Source organism: Bos grunniens, chromosome 1, assembly GCF_055505025.1.
Source record: "Bos grunniens cultivar Pamir isolate PY7600 chromosome 1, Bosgru_T2T1.0, whole genome shotgun sequence".
Taxonomy (NCBI): domain Eukaryota; kingdom Metazoa; phylum Chordata; class Mammalia; order Artiodactyla; family Bovidae; genus Bos; species Bos grunniens.
In genome coordinates, this window is record NC_141165.1 from 26512033 (window position 1) to 26534428 (window position 22396).

A 22396-nucleotide genomic window follows, 5' to 3' on the forward strand; every position below is an offset into this window, starting at 1 on the left:
GAGGGCTCAAGTCCCTACACATACACATACATGCATGCACACACACACACACCCTTATCTCTCGTTTCAACCCCACCACCCTCCATCCTTGGTTTTCCATCTCAGATTGAGATGATGGATCACTCAAGGCTCCCTCCATATCCTACAACAATCCCCTTATGGAAAAACTGCCTAGGTGTTTCTTTAGGCAAAATGTAGAATGATCGTGAGAAACACTATTAGACAATTCATTTTCAAAAATAAGAAAATATATTCCTTGCTGTTCGGAGAACCAATAACAGCTGAATACATTCTGAAAATACTTCTCTTCAAACCTTTTCCCTGATACAGCTCCCCCAGTGACTCAGCAGTAAAGAATCTGCCTGCAATGCAGGAGACTCAGGAGAAGCGCTTGATCTCTGGGTCAGGAAGATCCCTTAGAGAAGGAAATGGCAACCCACTCCAGTATTCTTGCTTGGGAAATTCCGTGACAGAGGAGCCTGGCAGGCTACAGTCCATGGGATCCCAGAGTCAGACGTGACTGAGTGACTAAAACACAACAACATTCTGAAAATATTTTTCAAAATGTTTCCCTTACACAGGTTTATATGGGAAGATACAGTCCAGGGATAATTTTAATAAGTTTTTCGTAAATAAATTTGATAATATTTATCAAAGGAGCAGAGCTTTGAAGTTTAAGGAGCTGGGTTCAAATCCCAGTCTACCTCTTAAAACAGCTGTTTGGGCAAGTTATATGGCCTCAACGTCTTTGCTTGAAAAGGGGGAATGATAATAGCTTTTCCTTTTTTTTTTTTTTTAAAGGCATTTTATTTTTTACCTTTTGTACTCACTGTGGAGAAGGAAATGGCAGCCCACTCCAGTGTTCTTGCCTGGAGAATCCCAGGGACGGGGCATACTGGTGGGCTGCCATCTATGGGGTCACACAGAGTCGGACACGACTGAAGTGACTCAGCAGCAGCAGCACTCACTGTGCGGCATGTGAGATACCCAATAGGGGATCAAACATGCACCCTGTACAGTAGAAGCCTTACCCACTGGACCACCAGGGAATTCTTTTAAAAAATAAATTAGGGAGGATTTCCCTGGTGGTACAGTGGATAAGAATCCACTGCCAATGCAGGGGACACGAGTTCAGTCCCTGGTCCAGGAAGATTCCACAAGTCGAGGAGCAACTAAGCCCCTGCATCACAACTACTGAACCTGTGTGCCCACGCTACTGAAGCTTGCATGCCCTAGAGCACGTGCTCCACAACAAGAGAAACCTCCATGATGAGAAGCCTGCACATGGCAACGAAGAGTAGCCCCTGCTCGCCGCAACTAGAGAAAGCCCACATGCAGCAACGAAGACTCAGCACAGCCAAAAATAAATAAATTTTTTAAAAGCAAACTTAGGGACTTCCCTGGTAGTTCAGTGGTTAAGAATCCACCTTGCAATGCAGGGGACACAGATTCAGTCCCTGGTTGGGGAACTAAGATCCCATAGGCTACAGAGCAACTAAGCCTGATGCTGCAACTAGAGAATCTGCACCACAATAAAAGATCTCTGGGTGCTGCAACTAAGATCTGATACAGCCAAATAAATAAATCTTTTTTAAAAAAAGAAATTAACAAACTAACGACATGCCTACCTTTAGAATATTAGAGTTGTTTGGTTGTTATGAGAATTAAAAGCTAGTGTACATAAAGAACTTTGTACAGGGGTAGAAATGTTTCAGTAAATCTTAGTTACTGTGTGACTCCACAGGTCCCAACAGAGTGCCAGCTTGTAACCAGCGCTCAGCAAATACTTGTTCGAAGAAAAATGTTTCCATTTACATTTTGCCTCATTTCTTGTCCAGTGAAGCCCTTTGCAAAAATAAGCATAACATCTCTGGAGCTCTTACTATAATATATGCCAGATAATGTTAGGTATTGTTGATGTGCTAATTTAACCCTTTCAGAAACTTATCTTACAGAAAGGAAACTGAGGCAAAGAAGATTAAGTAACATGCCCAAGATCACACAGCCAGTGTGTGATGAAGCATGGGTTCAATACCAGCCACTGCCGTCTTTGTCTGGACTCAGAACTAGTACAAAGAAATAAATGTTGTGAACAAATAAGCAGGTTTTCAGCTAAAGAACTCTGAGAAGTCTTTTACGTTGGGTACCTCCTCTAAGGTAGAGTTCTGGTTGGCAACACTTTTAAATTCATCCCAAAATAATTTTTTGAGCTTGTCTATTTCCCCATATAGCTTGGCCCGCTCTTTTTCTTTCCATTCATCAAATTCTTTCTTAGTTTCTGCTTCCCTCTGGCGAATGATCTCTGCTTCCTACAAAAAAAAGCAAGAACAAGAGAATCATTATTAATTCCACACTATGACAAATATTTACTAAGAAACTGCCAGGGCCCCTTTTCCATGTAAGTCACTCTGGAGACCCAAAGAACATTTATCCCCCAGTCCCCAGTGTTTGGACTGGGAGTGGAATTAGTCTTATCTGAACTGTAAAGGATGGGGATCACGTCTCTTCTCTCTTTATATTCTTCATGATGCCTGGCAAGGAGTGATGAATGAATAAGTGATGGAAGGCATGACGCAAGTGTATGTATTTTCATTCTACAAATATTTACTGAATGCCTCCTCTGAGCTGCCTTCTGGAGTTTACCCAGTCTTTCTCCTCCTGTTAACAAAAGCTAACAGTATGTTTTAAGAAGTTAAAATTCAGGCTCAAATGCCCTCAGAGGGTGCAAACACAGGAAGCTGCAGCTCTCTTTTGGCCACACAGTTCTGGCCAAATAATTGAATTTTCCTTCCCAGACTACCTAAAATCACTTGGCACATCCAGGAAGACACCATCCTAGCCCTGAATCTCAGCTCTGGGAAACAGCCAGAATTGTCGACTCTGGGATCTGAGCACATTACGGGTCTCCTGGCCAGTCTGTGACTGAATCCCCTGTCATTCCTCCTCCACGCCCACCTGGAGCTGCCGCTGCCTCTCCGCCTCCCTCTGGGCTTCCAGCTCCCCTTGGGTCCACTTCAGTTTGGCCCGCAGCTCTTCTAACACCTCCTCCACTGGCTGCTCCTGCTTCCTCTGCTTTCCTGTGGGATCCACGCAAAGCGAGGGTGACCAGCACAAGTCAGAGTCAGTGGTGTGTACAGTTCCTTGTGTGCAGTCACACCTCAGTCTGAGACCAGCTTTGCCACTTACACTGTGTACACTGACTCTGGGCAAATGATGTAACCTCCTTGACCCTCTGTTTCTCCAAAGTAGAAAATGGAAGCAATAACAGCACCTAACCCAGAGGGTCAGGAGGAGAAGGGGATGACAGAGGATAAGATGGTTGGATGGCATCACCAACTCAATGGAAATGAGTTTGAGCAAGCTCTGGGAGTTGGTGATGGACAGGGAAGCCTGACGTGCTACAGTCCATGGGGTTGCAAAGAGTCGGACATGACTGAGTAACTGAACTGAACTGAATTGAAACCAGAGGGTCACTGTGAGGATGAAATGTGACAATGCCAAGTGCCTAGCATAGCACCTGGCAGGACAGCTCAATACATGTGAACTATAGTTGTCATTTAAAATAACTATTTTTTAAATATGTATTTATTTTTGTTTATTTATTTGGCTGTACCAGATCTTTGGTTGCAGTATGTGGGATCTAGTTCCCTGACCAGGAATCGAATCTGGGCCCTTTGTATTGGGAGCTTGGAGTCTTAACCACTGGACCACCAGGGAAGTCCCTAAAATAACTATTTTGACAGTACTTACAAATGGGAAATATGAATGCAAAACTGGTAGAGTAACAGAATCGGGATACCAGATAGTATGTACACACTGATTATTAATACAAAGAGGGGAATTTAAAGTAATGATAAGAACTGTAGTTTTAAGTTCATTCTTTTCAATAATGTAGTACAGTTCAAATGTGTGGTTTTAAATTTCAAATTAAAAAAAAAGGCACTGTGCACTATGAAGAAAACTTGAATTATAGAAGAATATTCTAACTAAACCACATACTGATAAACTAAGAGTTAAAGGTTAATGAAAAAGACACCAATTGTACTTGGACATCTGTTACTTTTCAAAGTACATTTAGGGATTATTAGATGGTACTTTTATTAAAACTTCAAGCTTTTTTTTTAAAAGATATATGGCTTCTCTCAAATGGGGCTTTTTAGAAACAAGCAACTTCTAGATGCAGTGAAAATTAATTTGGATTAATAAAGTGATTTGAGGGACTTCCCTGGAAATCCAGTGGTTAACATTCAGGGCTTCCACTGCCAGGGGCACAGGTTTGAACCCTGGTTAGGGAACTAAGATTAGGCATGCCATGTGGCACCGCCAAAAACATAAAATAATAAAATAAAAATAAAGTGATTTGAGGTGAGTCTGGAATGGGAGAACTGCAGTATCTGAGAAGTCAGCTGCCTGATAATAAATTACTGAACATTAATGTAGCCAAAGTTGTCTTAATTGTTGTTGTTTTAGTTAAGTCACGTCCAACTCTTTTGTGACCCCATGGACTGTAGCCTACCAGGCTCCTCTGTCCATGGGATTTCCTTAAGAACATATTTTTCCTCTCCGTATTTTCCCACCACTGTACATTAAGGAAGTAATAAGGAACATGCACAAGGATTTATGCACAAGAATGTTGCCACCATGTGATTTATAATTGGGGAATGTTTTAGTTATCCAAATAAATTAAGAAATAATTCAGTTTTGAAATAAATTATGATCAGCACATGATGAAATACTATTCAGCCATAAAAAACCATGTTTACAAAGATGATTTAATGATTTTGGAAAATATGATATATTCTTAATTGAAAATAAGCAGTATCAAAACTGCATCCTATATGATAATATTCATACACAAAAAATAATGACCACAGACACACCAACATATTAGCTGCAGATGATATCATCCATGGTTTTTATTTTCTCTTTTCTACCTTTCTGCATTAAAATTTTCTATGTGAAAGGCATGTATTTTCCAATTTTTTACTGTAGTAAATATACCTAACATAAAATTTACCATCTTAGCCATTTTTAAATGTACAGTTCGGTAGGATTAAATCCATTCATAATGTTGTTCAACCATCACCACCACCCATCTTCAGGACATTCTTCATCTTGTAAAACAGAATCTCTGTCCTTACTAAACACGAATTTCCCATCCCCTCTTCCTCCAGCCCCTAGCAACCTTCATTCTACTTTCTGTTTCTATGCATTTGGCTATTCTATGTACCTCATATAAGTGAAATCATATGGTATTTGTCCTTTTTTAACTGACAGTTCACTTAGCAAAATAACCTATTGTAGCAAATTGCAGAAGGACCTTTCTTTTTAAGGCTGAAAAATATTTCTTTGTATCTCTCTCTCCCTCTCTCTCTATCTCTATATATATACACACACATACATATACCACATTTTGCTTATTCATTCATCTGTCAGTGGACATTTGGGTTGCTTCTACACCTTTAGTTACTGTGAATAATGCTCCTATGAAGATGAGTGTACAACTATCTCTTCAAAAACATATATCTTTTCCAGAAAAAAGTATTTAATAAATAGAAAATCTGTTTTTCTTTAGTTGCCTCCAATGTAGAACTAAGAAGAATCAGATATATAATAAATGCATAGTAATTAGGTGACTAGTGCTATTTTAAAACTCTGTTCTTTCAAAAGGAAATTAAAATAAAGGGAAAAATGTTTTATTCAATGAAATTTTATATTTAATTTATATTACATTTTATCATAATATATTTGCATTAACAGATATTTTTTACTGAATCTCAAAAAAATCTCTTAAAGGGGAAAACATATAGCCTTGCTACTTGTTTTAGAATTTGAAACAGTAAAATGACAGTGATTAAATCATAATGAATTCATGTACATTAAAAAGTCAAAGAACTGGTCTGACTGCTCCTTAGGCCCAGTTAGGCTTACTCACAGTCAGCACCAGATTCACAGAAGGCTGGGAGGTAAGGGCCCGTCCAAGTCACTGTGTCTAACTGCCCCAGTCACAGGCAAGGACACTGAGATTCGGAGAGAGAAACCACCCTAACCATGGTCACATAAGAGTAGGGGACAAAGTGAAGGCTGGAACCTACCTGTCTGACTCCCAGACCTTTTTCTCTAAACATGGGGTCAGAAACGTTCCTACCCGCTGTGGGATCCCTCCACGTGGATGGTGGGATCACCAGCTCCTCGACTGGATGTCAGGTTCTGACCTTTGTACACGCCCTCCACCAGCTGAGCTGGGCTGGGAGTCAGACAGGCAGCGTCCAGGCTTTGTTCTGTCCCTTATACCATGTGACCATGGTCAGTGTTTCCTCTCTGAGTCTCAGTGTTCTTGACTGTGAATGGGACAGACTGAGTGACTCTAAAGGGCCCTTACCTCCCAGCCTTCTAGAGAAGCCCAGGCCCTTCCACTCACCGCCTTCCACCATGCCTGCGTGCCTGCGCTGGATGTGACCCTGGAGAAAGGTGGCGTTCATGAAGGTCTTGTCACACAGGTGGCACTACACAGAGGGAAGCAGTGGGAAGTGCAGGATCAGCTCACCTGAGTCATCCTGGGATGATTCTCCCTCTATCAACACTCCCATTCCTTCGGAACCCTGGGCTGCTTCACAAATGAAAAGTTTGATTTACAAAGTAATGTAGTAATGCAAATCATATATATATACATATACATATCATATATGTATACATATATACATATATAAAACATATATATATATACATATATATGTTGCTGTTGTTTAGTTGCTAACTCATGTCCAACTCTTTTGCAACCCTATGAGCTGTTGCCCCCCAGGTACCTCTGTCCATGGGATTTTCCAGACAAGAATACTGTAGTGGGCTGCCACTTCCTTCTCCAGGAAATCTTCCCAACCCAGGGGTCAAACTTGCATCTCCTGCATTGCTGGCGGATACTTTACCACTTAGCCATTAAATACACATATATATTTTTTATACAGCCCCTTCAAAATATTTATTTTCTGAGCTTTAAAACACTACCAGTGCTGTAGGGAGCTATGAACAAAAACTAGGCATTTGATGATACTAAGGAATTTTTGTTGGTTTTTCAGGGCATGATGATGGTATTATGCTTATGTTTAAAAGCGGGAGTCCTTGCCTTTCAGAGATACAAAGTGAAATATTTACAGATAAAGTCATATGACTGATACACTTCAAAATAATCCAGGGGTGGGGGGAAGCATGTAGGGGAACGAATGCAACAACATTGGCCATGAGTTGAAAACTATTGGGCTAGGTAGTATGCAGATGAAGGTTCGTTATATTATTCTCTCTACTTTTGTATACATTTGATATTTTCCATAATTTTCCCCTCCTCCCCCACTTCCCTACTTCCCCTTTCCCACCGCAAGCAGCACATCCACAAACCAGGCACCAAACACGGCCCTCTGCCATGCCAGCTCTGAACCTGGGAAAATGAAGTACTGGCATTGCAGTGGCCAACTTGCTACCACACAGACAGACTCTTTCTGAGAATGGAATCCACACTGACAAAGAATTGCCAAGAGCTGCAGAGAGAGAAACCAGATTCTGGTGCCATTATCTGAGTCCACCATAATCCATAAACCAATAAATTCCTTATTGGCCTAAGCCAGGTTAAACTGCTGTTTTGTAATTTACTACTGGAAAAGGTCTGACCCTTTTATCATAATTAACATTGTATTAATTGCATCAATTACCATTCTAGTCACTAACATCATATCTTAGTGATTCTTTCTGTCCAGTCACCCTTACTATGTGAATTTCTGAAAAATCTGAACCAGCATGATTGATGCCTTCATCCTCAGAGCCTGCCAGAGGATCTAGCCACCAACAATTCATTAAAGGGCAACTGATCCCAATCTACACTTTTCATGGAAAGAGACGCAAATGCTCAAATGCCACTTTGAGTGATAAGCTGTCACTTGGTTGACTAATGGGATCACTTTTCCAGAACAGGCTTGTCTTCACCAGTTCCTTGTCACACACTGATTTCACACGTACCCTCACACACCTCTTATACATGTTTATCACATCACACCTCTACACACACACAAAGCCTTCACACATACACACTTAGGCCTCTACACACATACACACCCTTCATACATCCACACATGCGACAAAAGTGTATCTTTACATGCACATTTTACGTAAGTGTGTTATATGCCACACATTCTACATACACACACGCACACCCATTCACAGACATAACCTTCCAAGCAATCATATACACACCTTAGGTATGTTTACCCACCATCTGTAAACTCACACACACCGTACGTATGTTCACACATGCACACACGAGACATAACACATAAGACATCTATACTCTGAACTCATACACACCTGCCACACAACTCCACATGCATTGTAGACCTAACCAGACTGCAGGGGGCTCTCTGGTGATGAACGGCATCTCTAAAACCTGCTCCCAGCCCCAGTGAGAATGGCCACAGCTGCCTCGGGGCCCAGGCGGCACTGCCACAGAGGTGGCCACTGGCTGGGCGCACAGCCCTCCCAGGGTCCCCGCCCCACAGAGGTGCTCACAGTGTGGTAGCTATGGGTGCCCGTCTGCAGGAGCAGCTGCTGCAGGGCACTGATCATCTTGCGCCGCCGCCGGCTCTCCTCCCGCACACCCTTGAGCTCGTCGGCCTGGCGGCCCAGCTCCTGCTGGCCACGCTCCTGCTGGCCCAGGCTGGCCTGCAGCCGCGCCTCCAGCTGGGCCACGCTGGTGCTGAGGCAGTCCTGGCAGTGCAGCAGGTACTCGATGCTGAGCTGCGCCAGCCGCAGCACCTTGAGCAGCACTGGGTCCACGGGCTGCCCGCAGCGGCCGCACACCTCCCGGTCCAGGTTGCAGAAAGTGACACCGGCGATGTTCTCCTGCAGGGTAGCCACGTCCAGCTCCCGTGCCACGCGGTCCACATCCAGGGCACTGATGCGCCTCCAGTCCACACTCTCACGGCGAGGCTGGAACTTGAAGGTGGGGAGAGTGTAGGCCCCAAAGAGGGGGCCGCTGAGGCCCTGGGCAGTGGTGGTGGGAGACTGCATGGGTGGGGGAAGCCCTGGGCTGGCCACCGGGGAAGGGTGCCACCAAGGCCACGGCAACAGGCACAGGAGCTGAGAGAGGGCCTGGAAAATGAGAAGAGAGTCGAAGTTAGGCCTGCCGCATGTGGCTGCGTGTACCATACTGGACAGCAGGAGCTTTAGTGTGCAGTGTGCGCTGACATGGCCAAAGCAAGCTGTGGGCTTTATAACACACAAATGTGGGTTCAGATCCTCAGTCTTGAGCAAGATCCTTTGTATTATTAAGCCTCCATGTGTACTGGGAATCATGGTGCCTCCTCTGCAAGCCTGTGGTTAGGAATGAGGAAGGAAAAACACCCAGCCCAGTGCCTGACACACAGCAGGTCCTCAGTGTACCCCCCGCCCCCGCCCCACCATGCCCAAGTGCACTGCAAGAGTGCCTGTCAGAGGGCTGGGTCAGGAGGGAGCTGTCAAATGTATATGGAAGCCTTTCTGCAACCCTATACTGATCACAGGATAAAGTCCAGTAACTTTGCCTTGGGAGGTAGAGCCACTTAACAGTGGACATTAAATGGTTCTCCTCTGGTAATTGCAAAAATTTAATGGATGGGATGGGCTACAGTTTCCAGTCTCCCCGGCTGTAAGGTGGACCCATATGACCATGTTTTCTTTAGTGGGATGTGAGTGAAATGATGTCCACCTCTGCCATGAGGTGGCGCTCAAGACAGCAGTTGGGTCTCTGCACAGAGATCTTGTTCGGTCCACAATGGTCTCTTTTCCAATCCTTATGGTTTAGAAAACAGCTCCAGTTTGTTGTTAAAAGCCCCAGATTCTACTCACCACTCTCTTGTTAGACAAAGAAATTGTTCTCTTTGTAACTTTACAATAGCAACTGGAATTTAAAATGAACATTCCATTACTAAGAATTATAGTTTATTCCACAGATAAACTCATACAGGTGTGCAAAGGTGCTTGTGCAAAATTTGTCATTGTAGTATTATTTGTAATAGTAAAGTACAAGAAAATTATAAGAAAGTACAAAGTAAGGTATCTCTATACATGAAATACTACGCAGCTATTAATAAGAAGGCAGCCTTTTATGTACTGATAGAGAATAATGACTATATATACACACATATATATGCATTTCTGTTTAAATAATATATTAACATGACATGTAATAATAATTTGTAAAAATAAAGGAGATCGGTGTATCTCACATATGTATGGGTATACACACACACACACACACACATATATATATATATATATATATATAGGAGCTTCCCAGATAGTTTAGTGGTAAAGAATCCACCTGCAATACAGGAGACATGGGTTCGATCCCTGGGTAGGCAGGATCTACTGGAGAAAGAAATGGCAACCCACTCCAGTATTCTTGCCTGGAAAATTCCATGGACAGAGGAGCCTGGTAGGCTACAGTTCATGGGGTTGCAAAGAGTCAGACATGACTGAACACACACACACACACACACAGGCTCCAAAGCTTGTGGACTTTGAACTGCCCTACATCAATTCTTTAGGCTATCTGTCCTACAATTTTGCTTTGATCAGATCATCACTCCTTATCCATCAAATTCATCCACTCATTCACTTAACCTCCCCCCGTTTAGAGCATGCCTACCTTGGCCAGGCCTGGTGCCAGGCACTGGGGCCATGGAGATGCATTAACCACACAGCTGCCCCCCATTCCTCACCCCAGCTAGCTTAGCACACAGCTCCTTGCTGCCACAGGACCCAGTGCAAACCCTTAGCCTGGTCTTGAAGCTGCCCCTGGATGCCACTGACCCACCTTTCCCATTTCAGCTCCCATGCTTCCCTTTCTCAGATACTCCTCCTCAACACAAACTCCAGGAAAAAAAAAAAAAATCCAGCCACAAGCATACCAACCACGGCCATGAGGAGACTAGCACGTTTCTCTTAATAAGGTACATTATTTTTTTAAAAAAAGAAGGCAGGTGACATGACACTCACCATGCTCAGCTGCTGGCTGCAACCTTGTCACCAGAGCCTCAGAGACAATTGCCACAACAAGCTGTACCTTGGAGCAACAGAGGTTACCAGGCGTGCTGTGGGTGAGGGTAACAGGACTCCTGCTTCCTGTCCTCCCACAGACCAGGAGCTCACCTGAGAACTTGCTGTTTAACTATTTAAGCTTTGGCCTCAGATGTCTGCCCACAGCCCCTCTCTAATAATAAGGCCAAGAAAGTTCCGTCAGCCACTCTCTCGGCTTGCCTCCCACCTCTTTGAATGCCTCTCCCTTGAATAGTTACTATCTTTTTGCCCTTCCTTTAAGGCAGAGTATGCCGTGCCCCCGTGACAGTCTGCTGTTCACCCCCCACCTGTCACTCCCAGCACATGCTCCCTGGGGATGAGCTCACACATACCCTTAGCTTCAGCTACCATAAGCTTCAGCCACTCCCAAATCTGTTTTTCACAGGCCTATCTCTTGATATCTTTAGATTGACCTTCCAATATTGATTATTCTGGCTTCCCTAATAGCTCAGTTGGTAAAGAATCCGCCTGCAATGCAGGAGACCCCGGTTCGATTCCTGGGTTGGGAAGATCTGCTGGAGAAGGGACAGGCTACCCACTCTAGTATTCTTGGGCTTCCCTTGTGGCTCAGCTGGTAAAGAATCCGCCTGCAATGTGGGAGACCTGGGTTCAATCTCTGGGTTGGGAAGATCCCTGGAGAAGGGAAAGGCTACCCACTCCAGTATTCTGGCCTGGAGAATTCCATGGACTTTAAAGTCCATGGGGTTGCAGAGAGCCGGACACAAATGTGTGACTTAAAAAAAAATTGATTATACTGAAATAGCAACGGAAAAGGCAATGGCAACCCACTCCAGTACCCCTGCCTGGAAAATCCCATGGATGGAGGAGCCTGGTAGGCTGCGGTCCATGGAGTCACTAAGTTGGACACGACTGAGTGTCTTCACTTTCACTTTTCACTTTCATGCATTGGAGAAGGAAATGGCAACCCACTCCAGTGTTCTTGCCTGGAGAATCCCAGGGATGGGGGAGCCTGGTGGGCTCCCGTCCATGGGGTTGCACAGAGTCGGACACGACTGAAGTGACTTAGCAGCAGCAGCAGCAGCAGAAATAGAAAATCTAAATTCCATCCGGACCAGGAAGGTAATGTTAGTTAAACGTAGGAAACATGCCAGGTGTAAGAAAAACCATAAGTTTGATGATAAGTGGCAACTAATTCCCTAACTTAGTGTCCAAGATGTAACTGGGCAGGGACTTCCCTGGTAGTCCAGGGGCTAAGACTCCATGCTCCCAATGCAGGGGGCCCAGGTTCGAACCCTGGCCAGGGAAGTAGATTCCACACGCCGCAACAAAGATTGAAGATCCTATGTGCTACCACTAAAACTAGGTGTAGCCAAATAAATATTTTAAAAGATACAACTGGGCTGTGGTTCTCAAGTGTGGTTGCTGGCCGGCAGCATCAGCATCAACCGGAAACTCATTAGAAATGCAGATCTTCAGACTAACTGACTGAGAACCACTGCAGGGAGTGTTGGCATAGGCAGCGTCAGGGACTGGCAAAATAGGGAGTGCATGCCCTGTTTACAAGGGGCAGCCACCACTGAGCTTCAGCCATACGGGAAGGGATGTTCTGTGTTCCTTGTGGGCTAATTCCAAATTCATTAAGAAGATATTCAAGTAGGTATGGGCAATATGGTGAAGTAGGAAGACCCCAGCTCACCTCCTCCCACAGACACACCAAAATTACAACTATTTACAGGAATAATTATTTACAGGAATGACCTGAACACTAGCAGAAAAGATTTTCCACAACTAAAGATACAAAGAAGAAACCATAAGCTAGGTAAAGGGATTGGGGGGAGTGGGTGAGTGAACCACAAACAAGAGGATAAGGACAATTGCGGAGGTTCTCCCCAAGGAAGAAGGGGTCTGAGCCCCACCTCATGGCTCCCAGCCCAGGGGTCATGCACCATGAAGATGAGTTCCCAGAACATCTGACTCTGAAGGCCAGCAGGGCTTGCATGCTTGCATATGGGAGCGCTGCCACTAGCCCTGAGCCCCACAGCCAGCTGTTCCAGGACTCACCCCTGCTCACCAGGGGGCTGGCAGCCACCATGGGAGGCAGGGCCACCCACGCCTACCAGCACACTCACAGCAGCTAGCCCAGCCACACAGAAAGGCCCACTCAGCCCACATAGCTGGCACCCCTAGAGCAAATAGCTCTGGTGACCAGGGGGAGTTCGGTGCTAGGCTCCATGGACATGTCCTATGTAATGCCACTTCTCCAAGATCTGGAAACAAAACCTGACCTACCTAATACAAGAAATAAACAGAGAATTAGACAAAATGAGGAAGACTCATTTCAAAACTCATTTGAAATGAGTTTCAAATGAAGGAACAAGATCAAACCCCAAAAGAATCAAGTGGAGATACGCAATCTACCCAATGAAGAATTTAAGATTATGATCATAAAGATGCTCCACAAACTCAGGAAAAGAATGCATGAACACATTGAGAAGTTTAACAAAGAGCTATAAAATATAAAGGAGAACCAAACAGACTTGAAGAATTCAACAACTGAAAAAAAATATATACTAGAACAGGGGTCCCCAACTCCCCAGATTGTGGACCAGTACTGATCCATAGTCCGTTAGGAACCAGACTGCACAGCAGGAGGTGAGTGGCAGGCGATCTAACGCAACTTCATCTACTGTTCCCCATCACTCACATTACTGCCTGAACCATTCCCCCGACCCAGTCAAGGAAAACTGTCTTCCATGAAACAAGTTCCTGGTGCCGTAAAGGTTGGGGACTGCCACACTAGAAGGAATCAACAGTAGGTTGGATGATACAGATGAATGGATTCGTGAACTACAAGACAGAATAGTGGAAATCACCCAAGGTGAAAAGAAGAATGAATTTTTTAAAGTGAGTGCAGGGCTTCCCTGGTGGCTCAGTGGTAAAGAATCTGCCTGCCAGTACAAGAGATGTGGGTTCAATCCCTGGTCTGAGAAGATCCCACATGCCAAGGAACAACTAAGCCCATGTGCCACAAGTATCAAGCCTGTGCTCTAGAGACCAGGAAACACAACTACTGAAGTCGGCCCGCCCAAGAGCCAGTGCTCAGCAATGAGGGAAGCCACTACAGTGAGAAGCCCACGCACCGCAACCAGAGAGCAGTGCCTGCTCACTGCAACGAGAGAAACGGCCATGCAGCAGCAAAGACCCAGGGCAGCCAAAACATTATAAAAATTTTTTTAACTTTTAAGTGAGGGAAGTTTAAGAGATCTCTGGGACAAAATCAAATATACTAACATTCATATTATAAAGATCCCAGAAGAAGAGAGAGAAAAGGGAAGAGAATTTATTTGAAGAAATAAAAGTTGAAAACTTCCCTAGCCTGTGAAAGAAAGCAGACAGCCAAGTCCTGGAAGCACAAAGAGTCCTAAACAAGACGAATCCAAAGAGTTCCATACCAAGACACATTAAACTTAAAAAAGAAAAACATTCAAGATAACAAGAGAATCTTGAAAGTGGCAAGAGGTAAGCAACTAGTTAGGTACAGGGAACTCACATAAAACTATGAGCTGACTTTTCAATAAAACTTTTCAGGCCAGAAGGGAGTGGCATGACATGACAAGATGCTCAGAATCACTCATCATCAGGGAAATGCAAACTAAAACTACAGTGAGATATCACCTCACACCTGTCAGAATGGCCATCATCAAGAAGACAAGAAATAACAAGTGTTAACAAGTAGAGAAAAGTGAGCCCTCAAGCACTGCTGGTGGGATTGTAAACTAGTACAACTCTATGGAAAACAGCGGAGGAGGGTCTTCAAAACATTAAAAATAGAACTACCATACAGTCCAGAAATTCCACTTCTGGGTATTTTTCTAAGGAAAACAAAAGCACTGATTCAAAAAGATACCTGCACTCCTGTGTGCACTAGAGCATTATTTACAGCAGTCAAGATATGGAAGCAACCTAAGTGTCCATCAACGTATGAATGGATAAAGGAGATAAATATATATATATGTATGTATGTATTACTCAGCCATAAAAAAGAATGAAATCTTGCCATTTACAACAATATCGATGGGCATAGAGGGTATTATGCTAAGTGAAATAAGTCAGACACAGAAAGACAAATACCGTATGATCTCACTTAGTATGGAATCTAAAAAACAAAACAAGTGAACAAACATAAAACAGAAACAGACTTATAGATACACAGAAAAAACTGGTACTTGCCAGAGGGGAGTGGGGCGGAGGAATGAGTACAGCAGGTGAGGGAGATTAAGAGGTACAAACTTTCAGTTACAAAATAAATAAGCACTAAGATGTCATGTAGAGCATTGAGAACACAGTCAATAAAATTATAATACCTTTGTGTGGTGACAGATGGTAACTAGACTTATAGTGGTAATCATTCAGTAAAGTATAAAAATATTGAATCACTATGTTGTACCCCTAAAACCAATATAATACTGTAAGTCAAATATACGTCAATAAAAATTTAGATATTCAAACACTTCTATAAACTGTTTCCCAACTACCTTTCTAACTGCATTTCCCACCTACCATTTACTTGCTGTCCAAACTTTCATATCTCTGGGTTATTTATCAATAGGCACGGTTTTTAAGTGCTTTATAAGGAATAACTCGAGACTTCCAGTTCAAGATGGTAGAGCAGAAGGAAGTGTGCTCGTCTCCTCCTCCAAGAGCACCAAAATTGCAACTAGTTGTTGAACAATTATCCACAGGAGTGGAGCAGAGCAGGACCATATGGTCCTTCCCCACCCTGCACCATGTCCTCTGCCTGCCTTTTGCCTGAGGAAAACTTTAGTCAAAAAATAAGTTTAATCAGAGAAGTGAGAAATGCTGAAACAAAGGAAAACCGTCTAAGGAAACTAAGTAATAATAATGTAGTCATTAAGCAGAGTCAAGGACCTTTAGTTCTTTCTCAAGGGCTAAAGATAATATTCTGAGCCATATCCTGTGAGCTGTCTTATAGATATACCAAAACACCAGGTGGAGAAGTTAACTACTTGATGACCACAGACTACCCAGGACATGAGCTGCCACAATTCAGGGAACTGATGCAAAGAAATGGGAACAAGTGCACCCAGGAACTGAAGATTAACTATACCTAAAACAATCAAGATGATGCTAGTCAGACAACTGATGACCATTTGGAAGATGACTATTAGAAATGACTGTACTGGTTCTGCATCTTTCCCAGACACACACTTTGTCCATAAAAGCTCTCACCCTCTGCTTGGGGGAGGGGGCCACCCACCCCAGTTGCCAGCATCTGAAATAAACCAAACTTTCCTTTCCACCGACCTGGCCTATTTACTGACTTTTGAATGGCAAGCAGCCAGGTCCCTAACGCACACCTTTCAGTAACAGAAGGACACTGGAACCCACCAAAAAAAGAAACTCCATGTCCAAAGACAAAGAAGAAGCCACGGGAATGACACAGAAATTGCTAGGCAGTCAGTGAAGGACTCTGAGACCTTGGTTTTGTTTTCAATAAACATCTCACTCCATTAGCCTGAAGCTATACCTGTTGTCACAAATTCCTGGAATGTGTCCTTGGTCTGATAAAACTATCAGCAGTGGGATCCAGGGAAGAGCAGTAATTAACTTCCCATCCATTTGCCTGAGAAAAAAACAACCCGAGATCATTAATCTTAAGGCCATTCAGATCAGTTTGGTCTCAGTCGTTTCCAACTCTTTGCGACCCTATGAACTGCAGCACGCCAGGGAAGCCTGTCCATCACCAATTCACAGAGTTTACTCAAACTCACATCCATTGAGTCAGTGATGCCATGCAACCGTCTCATCCTCCATCGTCCCCTTCTCCTCCCACCTTCAATCTTTCCCACCATCAGGGTCTTTTCAAATGAGACAGTTCTTTGCATCAGGTAGCCAAAGAACTGGAGTTTCAGCTTCAGCATCAGTCCTTCCAATGAATATTCAGGACTCATTTCCTTTACGACTGACTGGTTGGATCTCCTTGGAGTCCAAGGGACTCTCAAGAGTCTTCTCCAACACCACATTTCAAAAGCATCAATTCTTCAGCACTCAACTTTCTTTCTAGTCCAACTCTCACATCCATACAAGACTACTGAAAAACCCATAGCCTTGACTAGACAGACCTTTGTTGGCAAAGTAATGTCTCTGCTTTTTAATGTGCTGTCTAGGTTGGTGATAACTTTTCTTCCAAGGAGCAAGAGTCTTTTAATCTCATGACTGCAGTCACCATCTGCAGTGATTTTGGAGCCCAAGAAAACAAAGTCTGTCATTGTTTCCACTGTTTCCCCATCTATTTGCCATGAAGTCATGGGACCAGATGCCATGATCTTCATGTTTGAATGCTGAGTTTTAAGCCAAGTTTTTCACTCTCATCTTTCACTTTCATCAAGAGGCTCTTTAGTTCTTCTTCACTTTCTACCATAAGAGTGGTGTCATCTGCATATCTGAGGTTATTGATATTTCTCCCAGCAATCTGGGTTCCAGCTTGTGCTTCACTCAGCCCACCATTTCTCATGATGTACTCTGCATTTAGTTAAATAAGCAGGGTGACAATATACAGTCTTGACGTACTTCTTTCCCTATTTGGAACCAGTCTGTTGTTCCATGTCCCATTCTAACTATTACTTCCTGACCCGCATACAGATTTCTCAAGAGGCAGGTCAGGTAGTCTGGTATTCCCATCTCTTTAAGAATTTTCCACAGTTTGTTGTGATCCACACAGTCAAAGGCAATAAAGCAGAAGTAGATGTTTTTCTGAAACTCTTACCTTTTCGATGATGTTGGCAATACATCTAGTCTATTTTAAAATGGCCAGGGGGCATGAAAAAGGATGGTGATTTAATCCAAGGATCAAGAAAAGTCATAAAGATGTTAAATTAAACATTGTGACCTTTAAACTGATTGGTTAAAAATGATGTATTTTAAGGACAGGAGCCAACAAAAAATGTACAAATTAATACTGGTAAGGATATAAAACTGCTGTAATATCCACCCTTTGGGAGACTCTTTACCCCCTCTCAGTGCCTATGCTGAGAGCTTTGTACTTTCCTTCTCTTTAATAAATCCTATTCACTTGCTACTGTGTTTGCATGTTTGTGAAGTTCATGTTCCACAAACAAGAGCTCGGATTCCCAATTCAGTGAGATGGTAGAAGGGACACAATCATGATAACAACAACTCTCACAGCTGCTGGATGGGTGACCTACAGCCTGGACCGTGATACCAAAGAAGTTCTCACACTACTGTGAAGGTTCTGAACCCCACATCAGGTTTCCCAGCCTAGGGATCTGACAAAGGACTGGGAATCCCCAGGGAATCTGGCCTTGAGGGCCAGAGAGATTTGACTGTAGACCTTCCAGAGGACTGAGGGAAACAGAGACTCTAGTCTTGGAAGGCATAAACAAAATTTTGCATGCACCAAAACCCAGAGGAGAGGAGCAGTGATCCCACAGGAGACGGAACCAAAACTACCTGCTAGTATTGGAGGGCCTCCTGCAGGCATGGGTCGGCAGGGGCTCACCACAGGGATGGGGCACTGGAAGGTCCCCCTTGGCCTAAGTCCTCTTGGTCACTCACTCAGTCATGTCCGACTCTGTGATCTCACCAGGCTTCCCTGTCCATCACCAGCTCCCGGAGCTTACTCAAACTCATGTCCATCAAGACGGTGATGCCATGCAACCATCTCATCCTCTGTTGTCCCCTTTTCTTCCCACCTTCAATCTTTCCCACCATCAGGGTCTTTTCAAATGAGTCAGTTCTTTGCATCAGGTGGCCAAAGTATTGGAGTTTCAGCTTCAGCATCAGTCCTTCCAGTGAATATTCAGGACTCATTTCCTTTACAATTGACTGGTTGGATCTCCTGGGAGTCTAACACCACATTTCAAAAGCATCAATTCTTCAGCGTTCAGCTTTCTTTATAGTGCAACTCTCACATCCATATATGACTACTGGAAAAACCATAGCTTTGACTAGACAGACCTTTGTTGGCAAAGTAATGTCTCTGTTTTTTAATATGCTGTCAAGGTTGGTCATAGCTTTTCTTCCAAGGAGCAAGTGTCTTTTAATTTCATGGCCGCAGTTACCATCTGCAGCGATTTTGGAGCCCAAAAAAATAAAGTCTCTCAAACTGTTTCCATTGTTTCCCCATCTATTTGCCATGAAGTGATGGGACCAGATGCCATGATCTTAGTTTTCTGAATGTTGAGTTTTAAGCCAGCTTTTTCACCCTCCTCTTTCACTTTCATCAAGAGGTTCTTTAGTTCTTCTTCACTTTCTGCCATAAGAGTGGTGTCATCTGCATATCTGAGGTTATTGATACTTCTCCAAGCATTCTTGATTCCAGTTTGTGCTACACCCAGCCCACCATTTTGCATGATGTACTCTGCATATAAGTTAAATAAGCAGGGTAACAATATACAGCCTTGACGTACTCCTTTCCCTATTTGGAACCAGTGTTTTATGTTCAGTTCTACTGCTGCTTCTCGCCCTGAATACAGAATTCTCAGGAGGCACATCAGGTGGTCTAGTATTCCCATCTCTCTAAGAATTTTCCACACTTTGTTGTTATCCAGACAGTCGAAGGCTTTGGCATAGTCAATAAAAAAGCAGATGTTTTTCTGGAACTCTATTGCTTTTTCAATGATCCAATGGATGTTGGCAATTTGATCTCTGCTTCCTCTGCCTTTTCTAAATCCAGCTTGAACTCCAGGAAGTTTACGGTTCATGTACTGTTGAAGAATTTTGAGCATTACTTTGCTACCTTGTGAGATGAGTGCAATTGTATGGTAGTCTGAACATTCTTTGGCATTGCCTTTCTTTGTGATTGAAATGAAAATTGACCTTTTCCAGTCCTGTGGCCACTGCTGAGTTTTCCAAATTTGCTGGCATATTGAGTGCAGCACTTTCACAGCATCATCTTTTAAGATTTGAAATAGCTCAACTGGAATTCCATCACCTCCACTAGTGATGCCTCCTAAGGCCCACCTGACTTTGCATTCCAGGATGTCTGGCTCAAGGTGAGTGATCACACCATTGTGGTTATCTGAGTCATGAAGATCTTTTTTGTATAGTTCTTCTTGCCACAGTGTATTCTTGCCACATCTTCTTAATATCTTCTGCTTCTGTTAGGTCCATACCATTTCTGTCCTTTATTGTGCCCATCGTTGCATGAAATATTCCCTTCAGTTCAGTTCAGTTCAGTTGCTCAGTCATGTCTGACTCTTTGCGACCCCATGAATTGCAGCATGCCAGGCCTCCCTGTCCATCACCAACTCCTGGAGTTCACTCAGACTCACGTCCATCGAGTCAGTGATGCCATCCAGCCATCTCATCCTCTGTCGTCCCCTTCACCTTCTGCCCCCAATCCCTCCCAGCATCAGAGTCTTTTCCAATGAGTTGACTCTTCGCATGAGGTGGCCAAAGTATTGGAGTTTCAGCTTCAGCATCAGTCCTTCCAAAGAAATCCTAGGGCTGATCTCCTTCAGAATGGACTGGTTGGATCTCCTTGCAGTCCAAGGGACTCTCAAGAGTCTTCTCCAACACCACAGTTCAAAAGCATCAATTCTTCGGCCCTCAGCCTTCTTCACAGTCCAACTCTCACATCCATACATGACCACAGGAAAAACCATAGGCTTGACTAGACGGACCTTTGTTGGCAGAGTAATGTCTCTGCTTTTGAATATGCTATCTAGGTTGGTCATAACTTTCCTTCCAAGGAGTAAGCGTCTTTTAATTTCATGGCTGCAGTCACCATCTGCAGTGATTTTGGAGCCCCCAAAAATAAAGTCTGACACTGTTTACACTGTTTCCCCATCTATTTCCCATGAAGTGATGGGACCAGATGCCATGATCTTCGTTTTCTGAATGTTGAGCTTTAAGCCAACTTTTTCACTCTCCTCTTTCACTTTCATCAAGAGGCTTTTTAGTTCCTCTTCACTTTCTGCCATAAGGGTGGTGTCATCTGCATATCTGAGGTTATTGATATTTCTCCCGGCAATCTTGATTCCAACTTGTGTTTCTTCCAGTCCAGCGTTTCTCATGATGTACTCTGCATAGAAGTTAAATAAGCAGGGTGACAATATACAGCCTTGACGTATTTCTTTTCCTATTTGGAAACAGTCTGTTGTTCCATGTCCAGTTCTAACTGTTGCTTCCTGACCTGCATACAGATTTCTCAAGAGGCAGGTCAGGTGGTCTGGTATTCCATCTCTTTCAGAATTTCCCACAGTTTATTGTGATCCACACAGTCAAAGGCTTTGGCATAGTCAATAAAGCAGAAATAGATGTTTTTCTGGAACTCTCTTGCTTTTTCCATGATCCAGCAGAGGTTGGCAGCTTGATCTTTGGTTCCTCTGTCTTTTCTAAAACCATCTTGAACATCTGGAAGTTCACAGTTCATGTATTGCTGAAGCCTGGCTTGGAGAATTTTGAGCATTACTTTACTAGCATGTGAGATGAGTGCAACTGTGCAGGAGTTTGAGCATTCTTTGGCATTGCCTTTCTTTGGGGTTGGAATGAAAACTGACCTTTCCCAGTCCTGTGGCCACTGCTGAGTTTTCCAAATTTGCTGGCATATTGAGTGCAGCACTTTCACAGCATCATCTTTCAAGATCTGAAATAGCTCAACTGGAATTCCATCACCTCCACTAGCTTTGTTCATAGTGATGTTTTCTAAGGCCCACTTGACTTCACATTCCAGGATGTCTGGCTCTAGGTCAGTGATCACACTATCATGATTATCTGGGCCGTAAAGATATTTTTTGTATAGTTCTGTGTATTCTTGCCACCTCTTCTTAATATCTTCTGCTTCTGTTAAGTCCATACCATTTCTGTCTTTTATCGAGCCCATCTTTGCATGAAATGTTCCCTTGGTATCTCTCATTTTCTTGAAGAGATCTCTAGTCTCTCCCATTCTGCTGTTTTCCTCTATTTCTTTGCATTGATCGCTGAGGAAGGCTTTCTTATCTCTTCTTGCTATTCTTTGGAATTCTGCATTTAGATGCTTATATCTTTCCTTTTCTCCTTTGCTTTTCACTTCTTTTCACAGCTATTTGTAAGGCCTCCCCAGATAGCCATTTTGCTCTTTTGCATTTCTTTTCCATGGGGATGGTCTTGATCCCTGTCTCCTGTACAATGTCATGAACCTCATTCCATAGTTCATCAGGCACTCAATCTATCAGATCTAGGCCCTTAAATCTATTTCTCACTTCCACTGTATAATCATAAGGGATTTGATTTAGGTCATACCTGAATGGTCTAGTGGTTTTCTCTACTTTCTTCCATTTGAGTCTGAATTTGATAATAATGTCAGAGC

General features: G+C 43.5%; 1 protein-coding gene across 9 annotated transcripts in view; it reads right to left on the reverse strand.

Annotated features, from left to right (window-relative positions):
* Nucleotides 1-22396, reverse strand: part of DZIP1L (DAZ interacting zinc finger protein 1 like) — a 56573-nt gene that overhangs the window by 25425 nt on the left and 8752 nt on the right. For 2 of the 9 annotated variants that reach the window (XM_086357838.1, XM_086357926.1), the window contains exons 3-6: nt 8554-9135; nt 6422-6506; nt 2956-3077; nt 2148-2309 (exon numbers count right to left, since the gene is read on the reverse strand). In XM_086357838.1, coding sequence (XP_086213964.1) covers nt 2148-2309; nt 2956-3077; nt 6422-6506; nt 8554-9054 — 870 coding nt within the window. In that variant the 5' untranslated portion in view covers nt 9055-9135. Of the gene's footprint in view, nt 1-2147; nt 2310-2955; nt 3078-6421; nt 6507-8553; nt 9136-11022; nt 13544-22396 lie in introns of those variants that run through there. The other 7 variants (XR_015147729.1, XM_086357580.1, XM_086357751.1 and 4 more) reach the window with 7 other exon arrangements.